Genomic DNA, 22,023 nt, shown 5'->3' with positions numbered 1-22,023 from the left:
GTATTTGTTCGAACATCCAAGGCCAGATTGATATGTTTAGGACTTGGTTAACGGAGTAAGATCGATAGACTTGGGATGACATGATGATCAAGTGATGGAGTACTGATGCATGTATCCAAAGTCAAAGGAGTCTGTTCAATTGAACGGATTGCATGAAATGGATGATATGAATGATTGAATGATATGAATGATATGAATGATATGAATGAACCATGAACTACCATTTGTCTACAGGGTTCTTCTTGAATGATTCATAGTCGGCAAGTTTAAAGAATGATAACTCAGTCTCGTTGACAACACCTTGTTGTTCCAATGTCAAATCATCCTTGAGAATATAATTATCATCATTGTCCAAGTTGATAGTCAAGTTGTTGGGCTTTTGTTGTACATGAGGTATGAAGTATATCTTCATCGTGTCCAACTCAACATTGCGAAATGGTACGAATCCTGCTGTTGTCTTTATCTCTGTAATGTGAAGTTGTAGTTGTGATTATGTTAACATCATCATTTACATGATTGAATGAGTTTGACATGACATGACATACTATCTCTAACATGTTGTTTGAAGTCTGAAACTGTCATCGAGAGTGGAACATCGCGTAACAATATATTCTTGATGGTTCTGTACTCGAATGACTTGATCACACGAAGTGTGAGTATTCGTTGTTGTTGTTGTTCATCCACACTCGACATTGTAATATGTTGTAATTGTTGTTATATATATATATGATTGTGACTGAGTGATTGAGTGAATGAGTGATTGATCAATGTAGAAACAACTTTGATCATAAAGTGGGAAATGAAATGAAACGAAACGAAACAATCGATTACTTTCACAATCACTCATTTGTAATAACAATCAAAACAAATAAACAATCAATACATGAATACATTATTATAACAAGGTGAATGAATAACACTAATTATAAGTACATTATCATCATCATCTTCACCATCATCAACTTGAACTCATAATATTACACCTTGAGTGTGTTCCAGCACAGATACTCATTCTCTTTCTCTCTGCTCTTGCAAACAAAGCAAAGCAAAGGAAGTGAGTATCTCTAGATTCACCCCTAACCCTCCCCCTAAACAGCAACCCAACACGAAAGAAGGAAGGGTGGGGTTTCATCTTGAAACCCGAGAGCCGAAACCCAAAGTGTGTCTATCTATCTTGGTGGTGTGGTGAGTGGAGCCAATAAGACGAGTCGTAAGTCAGTTGGACACGGGTATGAAGAGATATCCGGATAGCTAGCTTGTTGATATGATATTAAGGGGGCACAGTGTTTATCTATCTATCCTATCTATCTATCTATCTGTACCCTTGCTCTCACACTCATTAATTCCAGCTCACTTACGCAACACCTACCACGCTACACCTCCCTTCCCCCAACACTACAAGCATATGACAAAGCTACCGCGCTTTGACGACTGCTCAACATACATATCATATCATATCATAACATAACATAACATACTTATACACTTAACATACAAATCAACTTATAATACATTATTTATTATTATTATTATTATTATACACATATAATAGGGTCTATGACTACTTACTATGGTTGAGAGCTACTGAAATGACATAAGGTCGTCCACTCAAGTTCATTGATAACTTGACTCATTCAACTTCACTTGGCTAACTTTGCAAGTTAGGCAAGCTTAAGTGCTGTTACAACTACATCCCACCACTATCAACTACATCCAAGAGTGCGAGCAGATAGAGATAAAGAGTTAAGATCAACACTCATCATTCATTCATTCATTCAATCAGACCAGTCCCAACCAACCAAACAAACAATCAAGAGAGATCTTATTTAACAACAACAACTTAGAAGAAAGAAGAAGAAGAAAGGATGAAAGCATCACCAGATAGTCTTATCATCAAGGATATATTGGAAGCAATACTGGGCTGGATAGCTTGGTTGCTAAATATATTGTTCCCGCCACGTTTAGTCGTAGATAATGTTAAACTGGAGGTGTTGCATTTGGACAAGCCAGTAAGAATAGTCCAGATATCCGATATACATTATGACCATACGCCCATCAGGATCGACGATGAACTGATGGAGCAAGTGGTGCAGCGCGTCAACGAGCAGAGTGCCGACCTGGTGGTGATCACGGGCGACCTCGTACAATACCAGCCCGAGCCGGTAACCGTGTTGGTGGAGCGCCACCTTTCCAAACTGCGCGCCAACGTGGGCGTCTACTCTATATACGGAAACCACGACTACAAGACGGCGCATGGACCTGAGATGATTGCCAACGCGCTCAAGACTGCCAACATTACCATGCTGCACAACGAGACGACCTATCCGATGGGTCGCGGCAAGGGCAAGCTTCAACTGGTGGGTCTGGGCGACTATGGCAGGAAGCGCGTCCACTTCAAGCTGGACAAGGTCAAGGGCGACATTGTCGAGGCTGAGAGGCCACGCGTCGTTCTATCACACAATCCAGACAGCGCATTTGATTTGGAGCCGTACGATATTGACTTGGTCCTCTCGGGCCACACACATGGAGGCCAGATATGCTTCCCAAATGGCACGCCAATGATGCCATTGCTTGACAAGCTGTTGCTCAGCTTGCCAAAGATGTTCCTATTGAGCATCAGCTATCCGAGCAAGGTGCTCAAGAGCTGGACGTGGTCACGCGGACACCACGTGCTGAGAGGAGTGCAGCTGGACAAGCCCAAAGCGCAAGACAGACCGATGAATCTATATATCAACAGAGGACTGGCGACACATCCTCCACTGCGGCTATTCTGTCATCCAGAGATCACAGTCATTGATCTCATTCCAAAGGTTTAAACTCTCGAGTCAGAGTTGCGAGTAATATTCCAGAGAGCAGAGTTTAGCCGAGTCGAGTCAATTAGACATCATCAACAACATCAACCTCGAATGGTTATGTTATTTTTATAACCATATAATATACCTATACATATACTATGTATTCTATTGATTTCCAACTTTGGCCCATCGATCAAACTAAGTTAACAAACTTGTTCACGGGTTTGCTTGTCTCATCATGTGTTGACACTTTCGAAATTTTCCCTCAAACTTCATGTTTTACAAGAATTGAATGAAATTGGGATGATTCAAACAACAAGATACATTCAAAGTGACCTCCTACCACTTTCACTTTGATTTATTAACAGACAAATATAATATATATATATTAAGACATAGATAACTATGATAGTTGCTCATAAACAGAATGATAACATAATGTTGGATGATAACAATAGCAGCAGTGGCAGCAGCAGCGGAAGTGGAAGCAGTGGAAGCAGCGGTGGCGGCAGCAATAACAACAGCAACAATAACAGAAGCATTGTCACTAGCAACAACAACAATAATAATAATAAGTCGATAATTAACCCTTTGCAACCAAGTCTGACTGTACCATTTGGACTAAGAGCATTCACTGCTGAGCAGAAGGAGCTATTGTCAAATCTGTTGAAAGCCGATATGCCACAAAGTGAAATACAATCACATGCAGGTGCAGCTGGTGCAGGTATGTATACCTACCTTCTTACCTATCAATCTATCTTCTTCCTTCATACTGACTGATCATATTCAAACAGACCCTTACAAGTATATATCAATTGATACTGCGTTCAAGACAGCTAATGATTTGTTTGGAGTCAATGGATGGTCATTCACGGTGAAGAACTGCGCTCAGGAGGTGTTTGAGGAGTTTGACGATAATATAAAGGTTGGATTCTGGGCACATATAAGAATAACATTAATGGATGGCACACATCGAGAGGACGTAGGATACAGCAGTCTGACCAAGAGGAAGTCAGACGATCATATAGACCTACTTCTTGGCAATTGTAGAAAGGCTGCTGTGTCCGATGGTCTAAAGCGAGCACTGCGTCTCTTTGGCAATGCACTGGGCAACAAGGTCAGCTATACAAAGAGAGCATACACGTCTGCACCTGCTCTTCCACGTCCCACCACTGTTCAATCATCAAATTCATTTACAACAACTACTACTACTGCTACCACCCCAACATTATCTCTGCCCAATGTCAAACATGAGATTGTAAATATTCAAGACACTACCGATGCGGTCCAAGCACCAATTGCGCTTAGGCTGCCAGCATCACCTGTACAAACAAATCCTTCCACTTCGACCACTCTCAAGTCAACTACTATCTCACCAGAGAGGAGGTTTAATCCATATCATCCAAAGCCAAACAACGTATTACAACTCAAACCAAAGCCATCAACTTCATCATCATCACCGCCACCGTCACTAAATAACAACATTGGCAATGGCAACAATGTCAATGGCAATGTCAATGTCAATGTTGGTCAAGTGGACAACACTACAACTACTACAACAAGTACAGGTTCATTAGACTTTGATTTTCAAGATACTGTTCTCACTCATTAAATGTTAATTAATTAATTAGTTAATTAATGAACCAAATTGATTGATTCTTTCATTCAGGAATGTGTTCTTTTGGCACAATCTAAGACAAACAACGGGTCATTCATTGTATGTTGGAAGGTCGTTTGAGAATGACCAATCGTCGTTGTTATTTTATTGAAGTAAAGAGTGTCAATAGCATCACGAGTCTAGGTCATGTTGCTTGTTCTGACAGAGGGGGTGCGGAAGTAAGCTTGCGAAGACAAGTTCACCCATTAATCCAACACACCCCAGCCGATAGATTCCATGGCGTTCCGTCCTACATTTATGGTTTAATTCAGAACATCACGCGTGTGGTATCATTCTTCGATCCAGATACTTGATTGATGGATAAATATAAATAGTCAAGTTCACAGGTCATTGTAATCATTAAATAATATCAACAAAACACAAACATATACATACATACATACATACATACATATATTAATCAATCAATATTAAATCAATACTAGTATACTCTCAAGAAGAATAATAATGACATCAACAATTAATACAAAGGCAGTACTTCTTAATGAATTTGGTGGACCTGATAAGTTGTTTGTAAAGGAGATCCCTGCACAAGTACCAAAGGCTGGTGAGGTTAGAGTCAGAGTGCATGCAGTTGGTCTCAATCGTGCAGAGGTACTCTTTAGGCAAGGAATGTACTTTGACCTACCTTCAAAGTTCCCAGCATCCCTTGGCTATGAAGGTGCTGGTGTCGTGGAGTCAGTTGGAGCTGGTGTTACAAAGTTCAAGGTTGGTGATAGAGTTGCTGCAAATATCACCAATCTACAATCAGCGAATCCCACAAACTTGGAGTTGGCAGTGTTCCCCGAGACCGCACTAGTTCATCTCATTGATGGCCAGAGCTTTGCTGAGGGTGCCAGCATATGGATGGCATACCTCACTGGATACTTTGCCATGGCTGATGCTCACAAGCTTGGACCTGGTCAAGTAGTTGTTGTTACCGCAGCCAGTAGCTCTACCGGATTGGCTGCCATCCAACTTGCTCATGCCATGGGCGCCACTGTCATTGCCACCAGTCGCACAAGTGCCAAGAAACAACAACTTCTTGACTTTGGAGCTGATCACTTCATTGCCACCAATGAGGAGGATGTCGGCAAGAGGATCAATGAGATTACCAAGAATGCTGGAGCCAACCTCATCTACGATCCAGTTGGTGGCCCACTGGCATCCAAATTGATCAGTGCGTTGGCATTCAGGGGTACCTACCTTATTTATGGTATTCTTTCACCGGAGCCTACACCATTCCCAACCATGGAGTTGATGACCAAGTTTGGCAACATGAAGGCATATGTAGTGTTGGATTATGCCAATGACAGAGATAAACTAGCCATAGCTACTGACTTCATCAACAAGAATATTCCCAAGTTCAAGTCTATAGTAGGCAAGGTATTCAAGGGTATCGAGTCAACACCAGCTGCTCATACCTACCTAGATAGTGCCGATTTATTCGGCAAGGTAGTTGTCGAGTTCCAATAATGTACATATCAAATAAATGAGCTAGACCTAACTAACTAGGTTAGGCTAGTTTGTGTTCAACAATCAATCAATCAATCAACACAATTGGTACTAGTAGTAAGCAAAGTGGACTTTTACTATTGTTGTAGCTGTGGCTGTACTTGGCCTGGAGTTTGGACAGCCTCCCTGTTCTTGCAACTCTTGGCAACAGACTCAAATAGTTGTTCAATCTCTGGTGCCAAGCGAGTGAATGAGTGACTCCAGAAGTTGTATCTTTGATTCTTGATCAACTCAAGGAATGTGATTAACAATCCCCATGGATGTGGCTTGTTCGTAATCAATCTTTCTAATAATACTCTGTTTAAAGGTTATCATGTATGTGTTGGTTAGTACATCAATCCAATCCAATCAATTCAATCTTGATCCAAATCAAACATACCTTGTGATTTGTTCCTTTACAATCTCTTGGGGTGCCTCGGCAAAGAGGTAGAGAAGGACACAGCTAAAGTAGTGAGTGTGATTGTTGGGATAGCGCAGCTGATTGGTGATGGCGTTGAAGAATAGGTATCGTCCTTCAGCGTCGAGATCGTTGGCCAATCGATGGAAGATGTCCATTGGTGCGCTTTGTGCTGGTGTTGGTGGTTGGTTGTTATTTGTACGTCTGAACTTGGGAATCGACTGTGTGCCCACGTAGAGCACCAGGGCGTTGATCAATGGCGTGTTGTACTTGGTACCGCCAACGATCTCCTCAGTCTCTGGATTCACCAGACACTTGTTCTTGAGGTCAGCCAAGAATGTGAATGGTGAGCGGTTCTTGAGATAGTTGTCAATGTCGTTCTTGAGCAACTTGAGGTTGTCTGTGAAGTTGGATGAGATGTGTGGAGGCTGGCTGGTGTCTGGCAGCATGTCCACCTTGAGGTTGGGAGTGAAGGGATCGGGCAGACGCATCGAGCGAGGGAATGCTGAGAGCACCAGGTTGCGAAGCTGGATGCATGTGATGGGGATGACGTCGCAGAAGCTAAAGTGATACTCGCAGAGGAACTCGGGGAAGTCGTGCAAGAGCACGAGGAGAACCTTGAGTGTGCCCTTGTACAACAGACGCGTGGGCTCGTTGATGTCTATCTCGCGAAGGAATGGGTCCATGAACTTCAAGTGTTGGATGAGCAGATCGTGGAACCAAGACTTGGGCTGTGGCTTGGACATAAGCTTGGGCAGGAAACTGCGATGGGAGATCAGGTCGAGCCAGGCGAAACAGAAGCCAGGGTACTTGAGTGGCTGCAGGGTCATGAGCGTGCTCACAAAGCAGTAGAGGATGTGAGTGGACACCTGCTCGAGCAGAGGGTCTGGCGTGTTTAGGTCAGTGATAAGGTTCTCCAAGATGCGCATGTATGGGCGTTGGTTGAAGCTACGTCCACTGGTCTCGTAGTCCTTGGTAAAGACGCGGATGAACAATGTGAGGATCTTGGTGAGGGTGGGCAGGAAGGCCGGGTCGCCATGCTTGATCATCAGCACGATGAACTTGCACAGCGCGTCGATCTCCATGTACTGAGGCATGATGAGCTGGTCACCTGCAATCGCCAAGTTGGTGTTGTACTTCTCGATGGTCCACTCGAGCGCAATCTTGAAGAACTTCTGGAAGTAGATGTCGTTCTTCATGATGTTCAGGTTGAGCACCTGTGCTAGGTATTGCACGTAGATCTTCTGATCGGTGTTGGTCGATGAGAAGACGATCCAGTCCTGAAGGAGCGAGATCGTGGCGTCCTTGAGTCCTGGTGGGTCTCTGTTGAGCTCCTCCTGTTTGATGCGAGAGATCCTGCGCTTCTTCTCCTCCTTGGGGTTCTTGTTCTTGATGTCGTCAAGCGTCTTGAGAAGCACGTCCGATGGGGACATCTGTGCGATCTTGGTGAGGAGGTCTGTGATGCAGATAAACTCGCTGGCCACAGCGTACTGGTTCTCGAGCACGGTGAAGCGCAGCAGGTTGACGGCGAACTCTATTAGTGGCGCTGACTTGGTGGGGTCTGCCACCATCATCAATGCGGCCAGCTGTTGGTCGTACTCGTTGACGTTGATCAACTGATGGATTATTAGGCCGGCAACAAGGATACGGTTGAGCTTCTTGTCGGGTGGGGTGTACAGGAGCAATGAGGTCAGCTGGATGGTGATCTTGTGGATCTCCCAGTCGCGGATCACCTCAAGCAGCTCAAAGTAGAACTCGTAAATGGGCTTCCTGTCGGGCTCGCACAGTCGATTGAAAAGCTTCTGTGTGAAACCTTGGGCAAGCTCGACGCGTGATGTCGATAGCAACATGATAGAGCGCATCTGCTGCACGACATTGAACAGCAGCTCAAACTCAATAGTCGAGTTGGCGATGAGCACCTTCATGATGGCCTTGTCCACGTCATTGAGCAAGAATCCAAACTTCTCGAGAAGCTCGTTGTTGGAGAGTGTGGCGCCTTGCAGGTTGGGCTGCTGGAGGCCAATCGATCCGCCAGGTGGCGAAACTGATCCACCCAGTGGGAGTTGTTGATGTTGTTGCTGTTGTTGCTGCAGCAGTTGATCAGACATATCCTGTTGGTTCAAAGCCTGTGCAATCGTTGCGTTGTGATGAGTGAGGTTGTGGAAGTCTTCGTAAACGCGGAATTGATCGGGCTGTATTCCGCCTGGCTTGGGGCGCAGTGGCTCAGGCAGATTGTTGTAGATCGTGTTGGTGAAGTAGCCCATGTCAAAGAAGGGCTGCTGTGTGCCAGCCGACTCTTTGTGCTTCTGGCGATCCTTGTAGCTGGAAGACAGCACCACGTCAATGTCGACGATGGCCTTCTCCGTGGCGGCACGCTCAATGATCGAGCAGACAAAGTCAAGATTGTCCGAACACACGGTGGATATGGCGTGCTCGAGCTGGGGTGGAAGCGCCTCGTTCGTCGACTGCAGGAATGATCGCAAGTGTGTGGTCATGCCAATGCGCAGTGGGTCCTTGCAAGTCACCAACGCGAGACTGCCAGCGAGGTTCTGCACCATGAGGTGCGAAGCTTTCTTCATCTTGAGCTCGTCGGCCTCGGTGGCAAAGTCCTTGCTGACCAGCTCCTTGGACGTGACGACGGCAATGCCTACCGATCGCTCGACCACAGGTCCAATGATCTCCTTGATGGCGCGCTCGAATGCCATCGGCACGATCTTCTTGAACAGGGGTAGCTGGGCCAGATTGCCAATTGCCGGGTTGTACTGAATGTAATGTGCCATGCTCTGCATCAGCTCATCTGCCGATGGCATACGCATCATGCCCGACGCGTGTTGTTGCTGTCGCAGTTGCTCGTGCTCCTCCTCGGAGGCCTTGCGCTGGGCTCGCTCGCGTCGATCGCGAATGAGCGTGGAGGGTTCGGTCTCCTTGATGTCCAGCTTCAGGTTCTGCATCAGCAGCTCCACTTCGAACTTGATGTTGTTACGCGACTCCTTCAGATGGTAGATCTCCATCATTGTGCGCACGATGGGCATCACCCATGGGTTGGGTGGGCGGAACACCGTGGACTGCATACAGCTGTCCAGCAGCTTGGAGACGAATGGAACGACGGCGTTGACCAAGCCGTGGTCAACGGAATATATGAGTAGGTCCTTGGGCGAGAAATAGGTGTGCAGCAGTGGCTTGTTCTTGGCCAGAGTTAGCATTCCAATCCAGGCACCAAGGTTTCTCAGCAGTGTCTTCTCGCTATCCTTGGTCTTGATCTTGTCCGAGCGGAGATGCATGCAGATGTTGTTGTGTGTGAACAACAGCACTTGCTGAGTCAGCTCAGGCAGGTTCAGTCGGTCGAGGAACTGCATGTAGACATGGTGGAAATTGGCCTCGAGACTGATACGCGTGGTCACCAGGTACTCGGCCAAAAAGTCGTAGAACTCTGGCTTGAGTATGTCGCGCATCTCCTTTACCTTGTTGTCGAGGTTGAGCACCGAGACGTTGTTGATGATAAAGAACATTTTGTCGCGAGTCACCTCGTCCGGCTGCGCAAAGTCCTTGGGCACGGGGTGGTTGCCCACTGGAAGCTCGTCGACATCGGGCTCCTTTGGCGTCTTGTCCGATCGTTTCTTGTCGTTGGACTTGTGTGACGCGTATCCATTGTGGTGGTGGTCTTCGCCATCGTCGTCATCGTCGCCGTCACCCTTCTGCTGTTGCTGCATGTTGTTGATGAACTGGCCACTGCCACTACCGCTGCCACCGCCTCCCTGTTGTGAGCCACCGTGCATCGTGTGAATTGAGCCATGAGCACCGTGACCTTGGTACGTGTCACTTCCACTCTCATCTGGCGCTTCAAAGTTGATATTGTCCATCTCGTTGTACAGGCCAACGTTGGGTGAAGTGCTATCGCCACCCTGTTGCTGTTGTTGGAGTCGCGATGGATCGTCCGACTCCAAACTGGCCTGCTCGATTATTGCGTTGATCTGCTTCATAAAGTCACCGTTGGCGTAGGTCCTAAAGTGAGGCATCGCGCATATCTGACTCCAGTACTGTGGCCACTCCAACAGACGACTGGCAAACGCCATTAGAGCGGTCGTTCCAAAGGTGAACATATTGGTCGATGCCTGGTGCTTGATTGCGTCCAGTACGTACTTGAGGGCCACGCGCAATGGTTGAGTTGTGATCAGTTGATTCTTGATCAGCGATCCAAACAATATGGCCGTGATCCTCAGTTCCTTGTCCGGATAGTCGCTCAAGAACTTGTACTCATCAAACAGATTGAACAGCAGGCACTTGTATATCTCGTTCTCTCTATGTGTGTCGCGAAGGTGTTTGATTGATTGGTTGATCAGTATTGTATTGTATTGGCTCGTCGACGTCACCAACAACATACCTTTGTATCTGTGATACCTTATATCCTTTGAGGATGTTGACTATTTGATCGACTGATGTCTGTTCGTTGTAGAGTTGGATGAGGTAGAGGTTGGTCTCCTCTTCGACGTCCTCGGGGAAGCGACGCTCTGGTGGCGCCGACGAGTTGGGGTCGCCGAGCATGTTGTTTGGTCCACCGCTACCGCCACCGCCACTAGAGGCACCAACGCCGCCAACACCACCTCCATAGTTGCTGACAAAGTTGGGGTTGATGCTCATGATAACGGAGGCAATATCCTGTGGCAACACATTGACACTGGACTTTAGCACGTGATAGATGGTCATCATTGAAGCAGTCGTAATCGATATATGACTGGACTCTGGCAACTTTTGCAACTTGTCACAAAGGAACAATGTGCACTCTCTTGCAAAGTCCACGTCATCCTTCATCTTCTCCTGTAGCCATCGCTCAAGATGCAAGAACTCTCTCTGTGAAGCCAGCACTGCCAACTCGATAATGAATGGGTACAACTTGTAGCTGAGCATCTGTGTAAGTATCTGTTGTTTGGTTGGAAGGATGTTAGTATGTGTGTGTGCAGGAGGAAGCAGGTGGGAAGGAGGAGGCAGAGGCAACACCAACCTTAAGTTCTTGCGCAATGTCTAGGAGACGTGAGAGGTAGTTCTGGTCCTTGTGATAGATGTCAGACATGCCTTGGAGGACAATGTTTGGATGATCCTTCCACAGTTGTGAGATGTGTACTTGATAGCTGTGATTGAACAACAGACCCAGGAACAAGGTCTGTAGCAACTCACGATACAATAGACCGTCGATGTGCTCCTGAATGATGAACGAATGAATGAGTGAGTAAAGTGATCGATCGATTGAATGAATGTAATGTAATCCACTTACAGGCATATGAGATAGTCCACTAAGGAGTATCTCTGGACAATTCTTGATGGGGAAGTCAAAGATCGCGCGAGCCTTTGCAAGGTGCTCCTGGTCGAGATCGGAGAGGGCCAAGAGGATGGCGATGAGATGCAAAGAGTTCCAATGCGCGATCCATTGTGCCTTGTTGCTGGCGGGCTCCTGGCCCGGCGCAGACTGGAAGAACGGCAGGTCGGTCTGCAGCGCCACCTTGATAAACGCCAGCTGTCCCAGCGAGTTCTGCCACTCATGGTCCACAAGATGATGTATCGGGAACACGGCGTTGTTGGACGCTCGTTTGTAAGTGCTAACGATCACTCGCACCTGGTTGTGGTCCTCGATAACAAAGCCTGGATAGTCGAGCTCGCGAATCACCAACGACCAATCCACCGCGGGATAGAGCTCCCTGATGACGTCGACAAACACAGCGCTCCATGCATTGTGGCAGGCGATCTCCTGGGCGTAAGGGTCCTCCTCGAACTTTGTCGAAGCAGCTTCGATCCTCGCACCAAGCAACTGTGCCACGTTCGACTCTGTCAGCTTGGGATAGGCCTTCAATGGCTCCTTGAGGCTGGCATGTGTCGCTGTGAACGGTCTGAAGTGCTGCAGCAGGGTGTATGGTAGAGGTGATTTGACTGGCTTGTTGTTGTTGTTGTAGTGCTTCTGTTGTTGTTGTTGTTGTTGCTGTTGCTGTTGCTGGACTGAGAAGTCCATGTTTGGGCTTTGGGAGTGGAAGTAGGGAGAGACTCGAGATACCATTAATGGAGGGTTGTTGATGTCCTGCTTCACTTTGAATCGAAGTTGATTGAGTACTAGCTGAGGCAATGCTTGAGTGTTCGTCAGAGGTATTATATTCAATATGTATTTGTCACCTGATGTTATGAATGTGATGTGATGATAATGGTTAGTCCTAAACAACGAATGAATGGATGAGGTGAGAGCGTACCTTGTTCCTTAATCTGTGGATTGAGCGACTGCGAGAATGCTAGACCTAGGAGGATTTCTTGGTGCGTGGGCATCTTGGTGGACTGGAGCAATGACTCCAGGCTGATATCATCCAGTGTCTCGAGCGCCTTGCATAGAATCGATGTAAAGTTGGGTTGCTGCCAAAGTCTGTTGACCTCATCCTTGAACAACTGTATCCTCATCATATCCTGTTGATTGTTGTTGTTATTATTATTCGCATTGTTGTTCTTCACGTCACTATGATCGATACTGTCGATCAGTAATCTAAACATCAGTACTTCGGCTAGATGACCGTATTGACTGATGGTCTGTGAGAGTGATGATGATGATGAGGGTTAGTATGTATGATTGATTGATTGATTGAGCGAGTGAGCGTGTCGATCACATACTTGTGTCACCTCCATGTACACTTGCTTGTAGGACTTCTTTGTTGAGAATGATAGAAGGTTGCCCAGTTGAGTTGATAACATATTATACTCATCCAATTGATATTGGTTCAATGGTTGTTGTTGTTGTTGTTGTTTATGTTGTGCTTGCTGCCATTGTCCATTGTTGTTGCTGACTCTGGATGTAATGTTCTCTGGACTGGCCGTCGATAGCTTGAGGAGGATATCCATATCGTACTCGGGTTGTGGCGGCAGTGTCATGTTTGACACGCCCATCTGTGCCATTGACATTGCTCCACCCATTGGCATATTGTTTGGCATCCCAGACATCATCTGTGCCATTGACATTGCGCCACCCATTGACATATTATTATTATTATTTGGCATAGTAGTCTTGCCCGTTGCTGCTGCTGCTGTGGCAGTGCCTCCACTGCCATCATATAAGTTCTTGTCCATTATCTTTCTACTGATGTATTGTATACAATGTTGATATCTCAATCAATCTATGATGATGAATGAATGAAGTTGAATGAATTGAATGAATGAATGATGATAATGAGTTATATTGATATATATGATATATATATGATATATATATAAGTATGACAGCGATCACCTGATGACTGACTGTCTTTGATATCACAATATTGTTTGAAAGAGTGATTGATTGATTGACAAACTTGAAGAGATGAATGAGGTTTGAAGTTGTTTGATCACAAAGTGTTTGTGTGTTTGTCAAAAAAATGAAACACGTGGATTGTGTTGGTGAGGTAACGTGACCTCTTTGACTTGTTGACTTTGATTGGACCTGATTGGAATGAGTCCTTGGTCCTTGAAGTAGGCCTCAAATGGTATAATATTATATTGATTGATTAGTTTATTGTTTGTTGAATGAAGACTTGATCGATGGAACCTCCTTGATGAACTTGGAGATGTTGTCTGGGGTGATGGACTCGTTTGGAACTAGATGGCTGTTGAATGGCTCGCCAAAGTAGTTGTCCTCGGTGGAGATGAAGTGGAGTGCCTTGGGTCTGAGGAAGGACAGGATGCCATCCATGCCCAATGTGCTGCCAATGCCACTGTGGCCGCGACCGGACCATGGCAGGTAGGGCGACACACGGTCACAGGCGTTCCAGTAGACGGTGCCCGTGTTGGAGTTGCCCGAGACGTAGTCGGCGATGGCCACGTCGTTGGTGTAGACGGCGCCCGTCAGACCAAAGGGTGTGTCGTTCATCTGCTTGACGGCCTCCTCTGGGCCGGACACGGCCTGCACAGTGACCACTGGTCCAAACAACTCCTCCTTCTGGATGTCCATGCTGTGATCGACGCCCGAAACGACGGTGGGGGCAAAGAACGAGCCGGGTGCGCCGGCGATCTTGTTGCCGCCGAGCTCAATCTTGGCGCCACGCTTGTGCGCGTCGGTGATCAGACGTTGCAAGTGCTCGATCTGTGGCTGGCCGCGGGTCATTGGGCCAAAGTAGGTGTTGGGCGACTTGGGGTCAAACTCCATGTGGAAGGTGCTCACCTCCTGGACGAGGCCGCTGACGAACTCCTGGTAGATCTCCTGGTCGACGTAGATGCGCTCGACCGAGCAGCAGCCCTGACCTGTGTTGAACATGGCGCCGTCGGCAAGCGAGCCGATCGCCTGCTTGATGTTGACGTCCTTGTTGACGTAGGCGGCGTCCTTGCCGCCCAGCTCCAGCTGAGTCTTGACCATGCGACCGCCCAACGTCTGAGCGATGTTCTTGCCAGTCTGATATGAGCCGGTGAAGAAGACACCGTCGATGGGCATCGACAGCAGCGACTGGCTCACGACAGCCTTGCCCAGGACCACCTGGAAGGCCTCCTTGGGTACGCCGGCCTCGTGCAACAATGCAGCGATGTTCAAACCGGTGATGCTGGCAAACTCGGATGGCTTGTACATCACACAGTTGCCAGTGAGCAGTGCGGGGATGATCACATTGAGGCCGATGAAGTATGGATAGTTCCAGGCCGAGATGTTGGCCACGACACCCAATGGCTCGTAGGTCAACGACTCTGAGAACTTGTTGGTGACACGTACCGTGCGCTCCTGCAGACAGTTTGAGAAGTTATACAAGAAGAAGTTGATCCTATCGATCACAGCCTTAATCTCTCCCTTTGCCTGTGTGATTGGTTTGCCAGTCTCCTCAGTAAGATCATTGGCGAGCGAGTCGACACGCTCAGCCAGCAAGTCTCTGAATCTCATGATAACCTTTGCCTTGTCCTGTATGTTGGTGTTCGAGTAGTATTCATACGTTCGTTCGTTTGTTCGTTGTTAGCTTGTGTCTGTTCAATCATTCATTCTTTCGTTGATTGATTGAATGAATGAGAGCGAGTACATACCACTTGAGAGGCGTACTTCCACTCATCTTTGAAGAGGTAAGCATCCTTAAACTTCTTCTTTAATGTGTCTCTGGTGTCGACCTTCAAGTCCTTGATGGGACGACCTGTCGCAGGGTTGATTGGTTGCAAGAACAGTTGATCTGCCATCACACCCATAGGTGATCTACATTCAAATGTATTAGTATTCATTCATTCATTGTCTCTGTCTCTTGTTGGGTTGATTGATTGATTGATTGATCGAACACCTACTGGCTAAACTTTGCGAATGTATGTGATGAGGTTGTATAGTTGAGGGCACGAACAGCATTGTTCAGACGACCTGCAGTCTGACCACTATTCCTAAGTAGTTGTGCGTACATTATATAATATATAGTGATTGTTGTTGATGATCAGTGAATGAATGAATGTAAAGTGAAGTGATCAAAGTGTAAGAAGTTGGAGGTCACACTGAGCAATGTCCAATTTCGAAAAGAGTCCACAAAGTCTTCGTTGTTGGGGCTTTTGAATGAATCTTGTTCAACATTAATTACTTAGTTTGTCCATTTATTACTTCCCCAACATATATATCTTATATATACATATATATTATTATAACAACAACAGTATGCTTAGACATAAGTTGTCAACAAGTAGTATAAGATGTTGTTATTACTTGAGTAACACTTCTGCTACGCCCACAACAAGCCCATTATCATCGTCATCATTGAGTTGGGCACTCATACTCAACATCGACATCAACATCAACTTCATCAACGACAACAACAACTACATCCACTGGTGACATTGCCAATGTTACAAAGAAGAGACCATATGTTCAACGACTTCCTCAACAGAAGAAACCAACACAACAACCTAAACGAATAATACCTGATTTTAATGATGATGGAGATGGCGAACAACAAGTGACACGTTTACATGATCATGCACCGAGAAGACCAGATAGAAGAGGTAGTGGGGCAAACAGACCAGAGATATTCAATAGAGCACCAGAGGATCGCAGTCTGTCACAGAAGAGCTACTTTGAGAAGTTGGCAAAGCAGGGCAGGTTCGACGAGGCCAGTCAGCTGGTGCAGCATATGCCAATGGAGCGACGCACAATCTACGCATACGAGCAGCTGCTGTTGGCCTGTGCCGAGAGTGGCAAGTTCAATCAGGCGTGGCGCACATACAACGACATGAAGAAGGACGCCATCAAGCCTACTATCTACACGCTGGGCCATTTGGCCAACGTGTGCACTACGGCCAAGGATGTGTCCGAGGACAAGATCGTCCAGCGTGTCGAAGCCATTGTGGGCGAGGTCGAGAAGTATCAGGTCAAGGTGTCGGTCACCTTCTTCAACATCCTGATGAAGACATTGATCAAGTGCAATCGACTGAGTGAAGCGCTGCAGTTCATCGAGAAGATCAAGGATGCTGGACACAAGCCAGACATTGCCACGTACACCACCTACGTCATTGCGCTCCAAGAGAAGTACAAGAACGACGAGGACTTCAACAGGAACAAGCGAGGACTGTTTGAGAAGCTCACCTACTCGCACAACTACCAAGAGTTGGACGAGCTCCGAGTGCAAGGCCTCAAGCAGATCGATCAGTACACACAGGTCATCCAGGATCTCAAGCGCAACAATGTTCAACCCGATCGCCACTTTGTAAACACTGTTCTGCACGCATGCAAGCTGACAAAGAATCCCGAGGGCGTCTTTGACGTCTACAACACATTCAAAGACATGAGATTCACCAGCCATCTTCAATCCGACACCAGGACCTACGACATCCTGATATCCACATGTAATTACACCAACAAGGTATGTAGTTGTTGCTGGCTGTTTGGACTCATGTGGACGACATCTACTGACTCAATCAATCAATCACCTGTCTGGCAATTAGATTGACAAAGGACTGGAACTGTTTGAGGAGATGATTACAAAGAATATAAGACCGGATATTGGATTGATCAATAACTTGTTCAGATTGTCACTGCGAATTGCCTCGACCAAACAACAGAATGTATATGACAATGAGTTGTTCATCGAGCGAATCATGAAGTACATGAAGCGATACGACCTCATGCCCAACGACGAATCATTCACCGTTCTGATATCAGCCTACGCCAAGCAAGGCAAGCTGGAAAAGGTCTACGAACTATTCTTAGAGATGAAGGAAATGAATATAACGTATGTCTTGATTGATGGATTGGATGGATTGAGGATGGATGGAACACTAACACGTTACATACATAGACCATCGATCAGAGACTACACTGGATTGATTGGAGGCATAAGACATGACATTGACAAGGTGATGAATGTGTTTAGAGTTATTGTAACACAGCGACTAAAGTTGACGCCAGAGTTTATTAGACTAATGTTGGATATTGTTAGGAAGAAGGGCACTGGAGATAATGTCGAGGAGATATCCAAAGGCATCCGCCAGTTGGAATCACTGACCAATGCCGAGAGGAGACAATAAACTTGGATGTGGATGTCCAATCATTCAATCAATCAATGACGCGAGGACTAAAGTATTGTTGTTGTTGTTACATGTATTTATATCGATATAACTATTCGCTCGCTTGTGATTGAAACACTAAACTATGATTTCCTATTCCTTGGTATCGACCTTGATATCACCGAGTCTTCCAAGTGATGCCACAAGTTGGAATGTAACAGATTGCTGATTGTACTGTTGCAGTGTCTTGAATATCTTCTCCAAGTTCTTAACAATCAGTCTATGAATTGATGGCAACTCCTTGACCATGACCTCCTGCCTCGATGACAATGGCCTGTATTCTTGTGATGCTGGCAATGTCTGGATACATTGATTTGGATATTAGTAAGTACTTTGATTGATGACATTGATCGAATGAATGAGACATACCGCTATCTTATCTAAAAATAGTCTACACTGATCAAAGTTCTTCTCGAGGAAGCTGTTCATCTCCTTCATGTATGTCTCCTTGGTTCCAAATGGCAATCCATTGGCCACATTCTGCAGTGTCTTGCTCACCAAGATCAGTGCTCTTCGCTTCTCCATTGTCAAGGATGATGATCCAACAACTCCATTGGCATCGGGTGATAAAATACAGGGACAGAAGAAACGAAGGAAGATGAATCCTCCAACAGAGGTATGCTTGCTCTCTGGGAAATACTTTACAACTTCATTCTGAAGGTGATTGGCCATAGCTCTGAATGGACTGTTGTGAGTGGAGTGGCGATGGGATGGTATGTTAGCGATATAAGTTTTGGTACACATTGATCAAACAAACAACAACTTACTATGGACAGTTGTCGATCGAGTTGAATATGGCATCGAGGAAGTCCTGACAGATGTCTGTTAAACGCTGGCAGTTGCCCTCGAGGTTGCCAGTCTTCTCTGGATCAAGTTCATAGCCATTGGGCTCACTGACAAGCTTCTCAATGACTGGCTTGAGCGTGGACACTAGGTATGGACGACCAGTCATTCTGGTGAAGGCTGTCATCAACTTGGTGGCAGTACTGTTGCCACGGAACAATGTGGCCGCCGAGTTGGTCGAGCCAATCTCCTTGGTGATGCCCAGATTGATGATAGGCAGGGTCTGCTTGTGAGCGTCCAGGATGCGCACCAGGTCCTCAAGGATCAGGTCCTGGTCACTGCCGGACGACAGACAGATGGCGTTGACCACGGCCAGGTCAGGCGAGGAGAAGATCTCCACCATCTCGGTGTACTTGTTTTCCTCGCGGTACATGGCCTCTTGTAGCTGGCGCTGGTCCTCCATGGCCTTGGCCTCTTGTTGCTGCTGTCGCATTCTGTCGGCGTGTTGTCGCATCTCATTGATGAACTCTTGTTGCTGGGCCATGCGCTCGCAGGCGTGTGAGTAGAAGTCATGTTGGGCCGCCAGCAAGTTGATTGACTCCACCAGATACTCAAAGGAGTGACGCGTCACTGTGTCCCAGAGCTTATGTGAGGCCTCCTGTTTGCGCTGGTTGTAGCGGAGCTTGTACATGGCGACGTGTGACGCGGCTACAAAGATGGCCTTGGAATCGATGCCTGACGCCGACAATGCCTGCTTGAGCTTGTTGTTGGCCGAGTCGTACTCGACCTTGGACTTGCGGAACTTGTTCTTGGCGTCGCGTGCCGGCAGTACGCTCTTGGCCAGGAACACCTCGGCTGGCATGATGTAGCGGTTGTTGAACGAGGTCTTTAGCTTGTCACGCATGGTGATCAGCTCGGCGTGCACGGCAGCCGTGCGCTCGATGGCGGTGCGAGTGAAGTGCTCGTCGGGGAAGAATGCGCCCAGAGCATTGAGCGACAGACGCAGCTGATCGGTGCACTTGTTGTACTTGTCGATCTTGCCCACGACCTTCTTGGACAGACGGATCGTCTCCTCGTACAGCATCTTGAGCGCCTTGGCCTTAATGTTGTGGATGACAAACTCGGGCGTGTACTGGGTGATCTCTTGCTTGCCAAAGTACTGCATGACGGTGGTGCGCGTCACACCGACCGTGCGTCCAACCAGGCCCATTGACGCCACGGGCTTTGACGATCCATTCGATGGCTTGATGTACTCGGACCTTGGTCTACGCGAGTTGGTCGGTGTGTTTGGTGGTGATGTCTTTGGTGGTGTGATACTCAATCTCTGCTGTGAAGGTGATGTCGGTGAGCTCAACTGTTGTTGTTGTAATTGTTGTTCAATTGCATCAAACTGTTGTTGTTGTTGTTGAGCCTCATTGTTGTTGACAACATCTACATCATCTGATGTGTGTTCAACATGAATTGAAGTGTCATCTGACATCTTGATTTCTTATATCCTGTGGTAACTGTGACTCTGACTGATTTCTGTCTTTATGTATATCTTTGTATCTTTATATCTTTTATATATCTTTGTTTGGTATAAGCTACAAGTAGTAATGTATATTTATATCTATTTTACAAACAAACAGTGTTGTTTTATCGATGTCAACAACAACAATGAAGAATGTTGGGGTGGGTTTGGTGATGTCTTTGCAGGACAAGTTTTGGTTCATGTGAATGGATTAACTTTTTGATTTTTTTTGTAAAGGTCCAAGCTCGCTGATCATTTCAATGTATGTTTCACCAAAAATCTAGCCTGGTTTCATAGACATGAACCAAAATAAAACAAGAAGACTTGTTTGTTCAATGCTTTCAAACAATTAATTAAAGTGTCTACTACTTTATTTATTTCAATATATCCCATATGCATGTACTGCCATGATCTTCTCTTCCTTCATTGACATTGATAATACGCGGATCATCATCTAAATTGATTCTATCTATAAATTCTTGACCGTAATCAGTGCCATCAGAGCCTTCGACATATGAGTTCTTTCCAAACCAGATAAAGAGACCCTCTCCATAGTTCTTACCGGCGTCATCAACAACATAAACACAAAAGACATAATTGGTATCCAATTTTGATCTTGATGGAGAGTCCACTAATTCTACCTCGAATTGATTAGAGTTGGCATGTTGAATCATTCTCCACATGAATAGTTCTAAATTTGGTTCGGGCATTCTTTTTTTTGTCTGTCTATATTTTATTATTAAATGTTAATAAATATAAATTAATATATTGTTGTTGTATACATACTCTATTGATACAAATAATAATTGTAAGTATATGAATGAAAAATAGTAAATGGAGAAACAACAAACAGTTGTTTTGGGTTCATCCCATACTACGTATCGTATTTGGATGATCAAAAACAATAACAAATACATTATTTATTTTAGGAGTGGATCTCAGTGTCTGCAGGGCCTGCATCGGCAGATGGGAGGGTCTCCCAAAACATCTTCATCTCATTACCTTCACTCGCATGATGTATTCTTGCACAGTCACCAAATCCCATGTTGGTCAAGAATTGGACTCCATAGTTCTCACTGTATACAGGGGCGTGCTTTCCCTTCCAAACAAAGAATGACACTATTCTGTCTACACCTTGAACAGTATCCATCTTGTAGACAAAGCATATATTGTGAGATTTCAATCCTTCACGAGATGATGGTATAATTTGTTCACAATAATATGGACGTTCTGAAATAAGTCTGTACATAAAGTATCTAAAAGTCATTCTTCTTCTTCTTCTTCTTCTTCTTATCTCTTTGTTACTATATTAATTAATAGTACTATTGGATATTTATATATTTAATCAATAATATCAAAAAATAGTGATCATTTTTTTTTCTTTGGTGTGTGATGTCGTTTGAAGATCAATCTAAAACAAATAATATTTTTATTTACGAGTCTGAATCGTTGTTTGCAGAGACTGTTTCCCAAAACAGATAGGGCTCACAACCTTCATTGGCATAGAGTATATTGGTGTTGGTGTCATATCCTTTGTCCTCAACATCTGAATCTTTTACATTCTTTCCATACCAAACAAAGAATGTATCTATATTAGATTGGCCATAAACTTCCATCGTGAAGACCAAATATACATAGTTGGTATTCAATCCTTCACGAGATGGTGGAACGACTCGATTATTGGTAGGTGGGTCTGTTGGAACATATTGGACCATCCAATGTTCAACTACTGCCATGATTACTATTCACTTGACTTAATATATATTTGATTGAATTTATGATTGATTGATTGATTTATTGTATATATTAGAATGAATTATTGTTAATAAATAATGTACAGCAACATACTTTTGTATTT

The 22,023-nt window shown here is 45.5% G+C and overlaps 9 protein-coding genes across 9 annotated transcripts; 5 read left to right on the top strand and 4 right to left on the bottom strand.

Moving 5' to 3' along the window:
* Nucleotides 1-217: 217 nt before the first annotated feature.
* Nucleotides 218-714, bottom strand: SAMD00019534_060190 (hypothetical protein; the record flags this gene model as incomplete). The annotated part of the gene is made up of 2 exons (XM_012898617.1): nucleotides 218-465; nucleotides 546-714. Coding segments are annotated over 2 exons (417 nt in total), but the record flags the coding sequence as incomplete, so codon positions are not given.
* Nucleotides 715-1,865: 1,151 nt separating this feature from the next.
* SAMD00019534_060180 (hypothetical protein) lies at nucleotides 1,866-2,816 on the top strand (the record flags this gene model as incomplete). Its single annotated transcript, XM_012898616.1, has 1 exon — nucleotides 1,866-2,816. One exon carries the CDS (start codon nucleotides 1,866-1,868, stop codon nucleotides 2,814-2,816), a length of 951 nt encoding a protein of 316 aa, XP_012754070.1.
* Nucleotides 2,817-3,200: 384 nt separating this feature from the next.
* Nucleotides 3,201-4,407, top strand: SAMD00019534_060170 (hypothetical protein; the record flags this gene model as incomplete). Its single annotated transcript, XM_012898615.1, has 2 exons — nucleotides 3,201-3,519; nucleotides 3,590-4,407. 2 exons carry the CDS (start codon nucleotides 3,201-3,203, stop codon nucleotides 4,405-4,407), a joined length of 1,137 nt encoding a protein of 378 aa, XP_012754069.1.
* A 513-nt stretch (nucleotides 4,408-4,920) lies between these two features.
* SAMD00019534_060160 (hypothetical protein) lies at nucleotides 4,921-5,928 on the top strand (the record flags this gene model as incomplete). The annotated part of the gene is made up of 1 exon (XM_012898614.1): nucleotides 4,921-5,928. The coding sequence occupies one exon, from the start codon at nucleotides 4,921-4,923 to the stop codon at nucleotides 5,926-5,928; it is 1,008 nt and encodes a 335-aa protein (XP_012754068.1).
* A 116-nt stretch (nucleotides 5,929-6,044) lies between these two features.
* On the bottom strand, nucleotides 6,045-13,330 carry SAMD00019534_060150 (hypothetical protein; the record flags this gene model as incomplete). Its single annotated transcript, XM_012898613.1, has 7 exons — nucleotides 6,045-6,264; nucleotides 6,347-10,663; nucleotides 10,746-11,281; nucleotides 11,364-11,561; nucleotides 11,634-12,520; nucleotides 12,595-12,922; nucleotides 13,004-13,330. 7 exons carry the CDS (start codon nucleotides 13,328-13,330, stop codon nucleotides 6,045-6,047), a joined length of 6,813 nt encoding a protein of 2,270 aa, XP_012754067.1.
* Nucleotides 13,188-13,490, top strand: SAMD00019534_060140 (hypothetical protein; the record flags this gene model as incomplete). Its single annotated transcript, XM_012898612.1, has 1 exon — nucleotides 13,188-13,490. One exon carries the CDS (start codon nucleotides 13,188-13,190, stop codon nucleotides 13,488-13,490), a length of 303 nt encoding a protein of 100 aa, XP_012754066.1.
* Nucleotides 13,491-13,877: 387 nt separating this feature from the next.
* On the bottom strand, nucleotides 13,878-15,723 carry SAMD00019534_060130 (hypothetical protein; the record flags this gene model as incomplete). Its single annotated transcript, XM_012898611.1, has 3 exons — nucleotides 13,878-15,245; nucleotides 15,365-15,527; nucleotides 15,614-15,723. The coding sequence occupies 3 exons, from the start codon at nucleotides 15,721-15,723 to the stop codon at nucleotides 13,878-13,880; spliced, it is 1,641 nt and encodes a 546-aa protein (XP_012754065.1).
* Nucleotides 15,724-16,242: 519 nt separating this feature from the next.
* SAMD00019534_060120 (hypothetical protein) lies at nucleotides 16,243-17,818 on the top strand (the record flags this gene model as incomplete). Its single annotated transcript, XM_012898610.1, has 3 exons — nucleotides 16,243-17,169; nucleotides 17,252-17,538; nucleotides 17,605-17,818. Coding segments are annotated over 3 exons (1,428 nt in total), but the record flags the coding sequence as incomplete, so codon positions are not given.
* Nucleotides 17,819-17,971: 153 nt separating this feature from the next.
* Nucleotides 17,972-20,144, bottom strand: SAMD00019534_060110 (hypothetical protein; the record flags this gene model as incomplete). The annotated part of the gene is made up of 3 exons (XM_012898609.1): nucleotides 17,972-18,172; nucleotides 18,242-18,557; nucleotides 18,640-20,144. Coding segments are annotated over 3 exons (2,022 nt in total), but the record flags the coding sequence as incomplete, so codon positions are not given.
* Between the last annotated feature and the right edge of the window lie 1,879 nt (nucleotides 20,145-22,023).

Source organism: Acytostelium subglobosum (assembly GCF_000787575.1).
Source record: "Acytostelium subglobosum LB1 DNA, scaffold: scaffold11, whole genome shotgun sequence".
In the NCBI taxonomy this organism is placed as follows: domain Eukaryota; phylum Evosea; class Eumycetozoa; order Acytosteliales; family Acytosteliaceae; genus Acytostelium; species Acytostelium subglobosum.
This window is presented reverse-complemented; position numbering and strand designations above follow the sequence as displayed.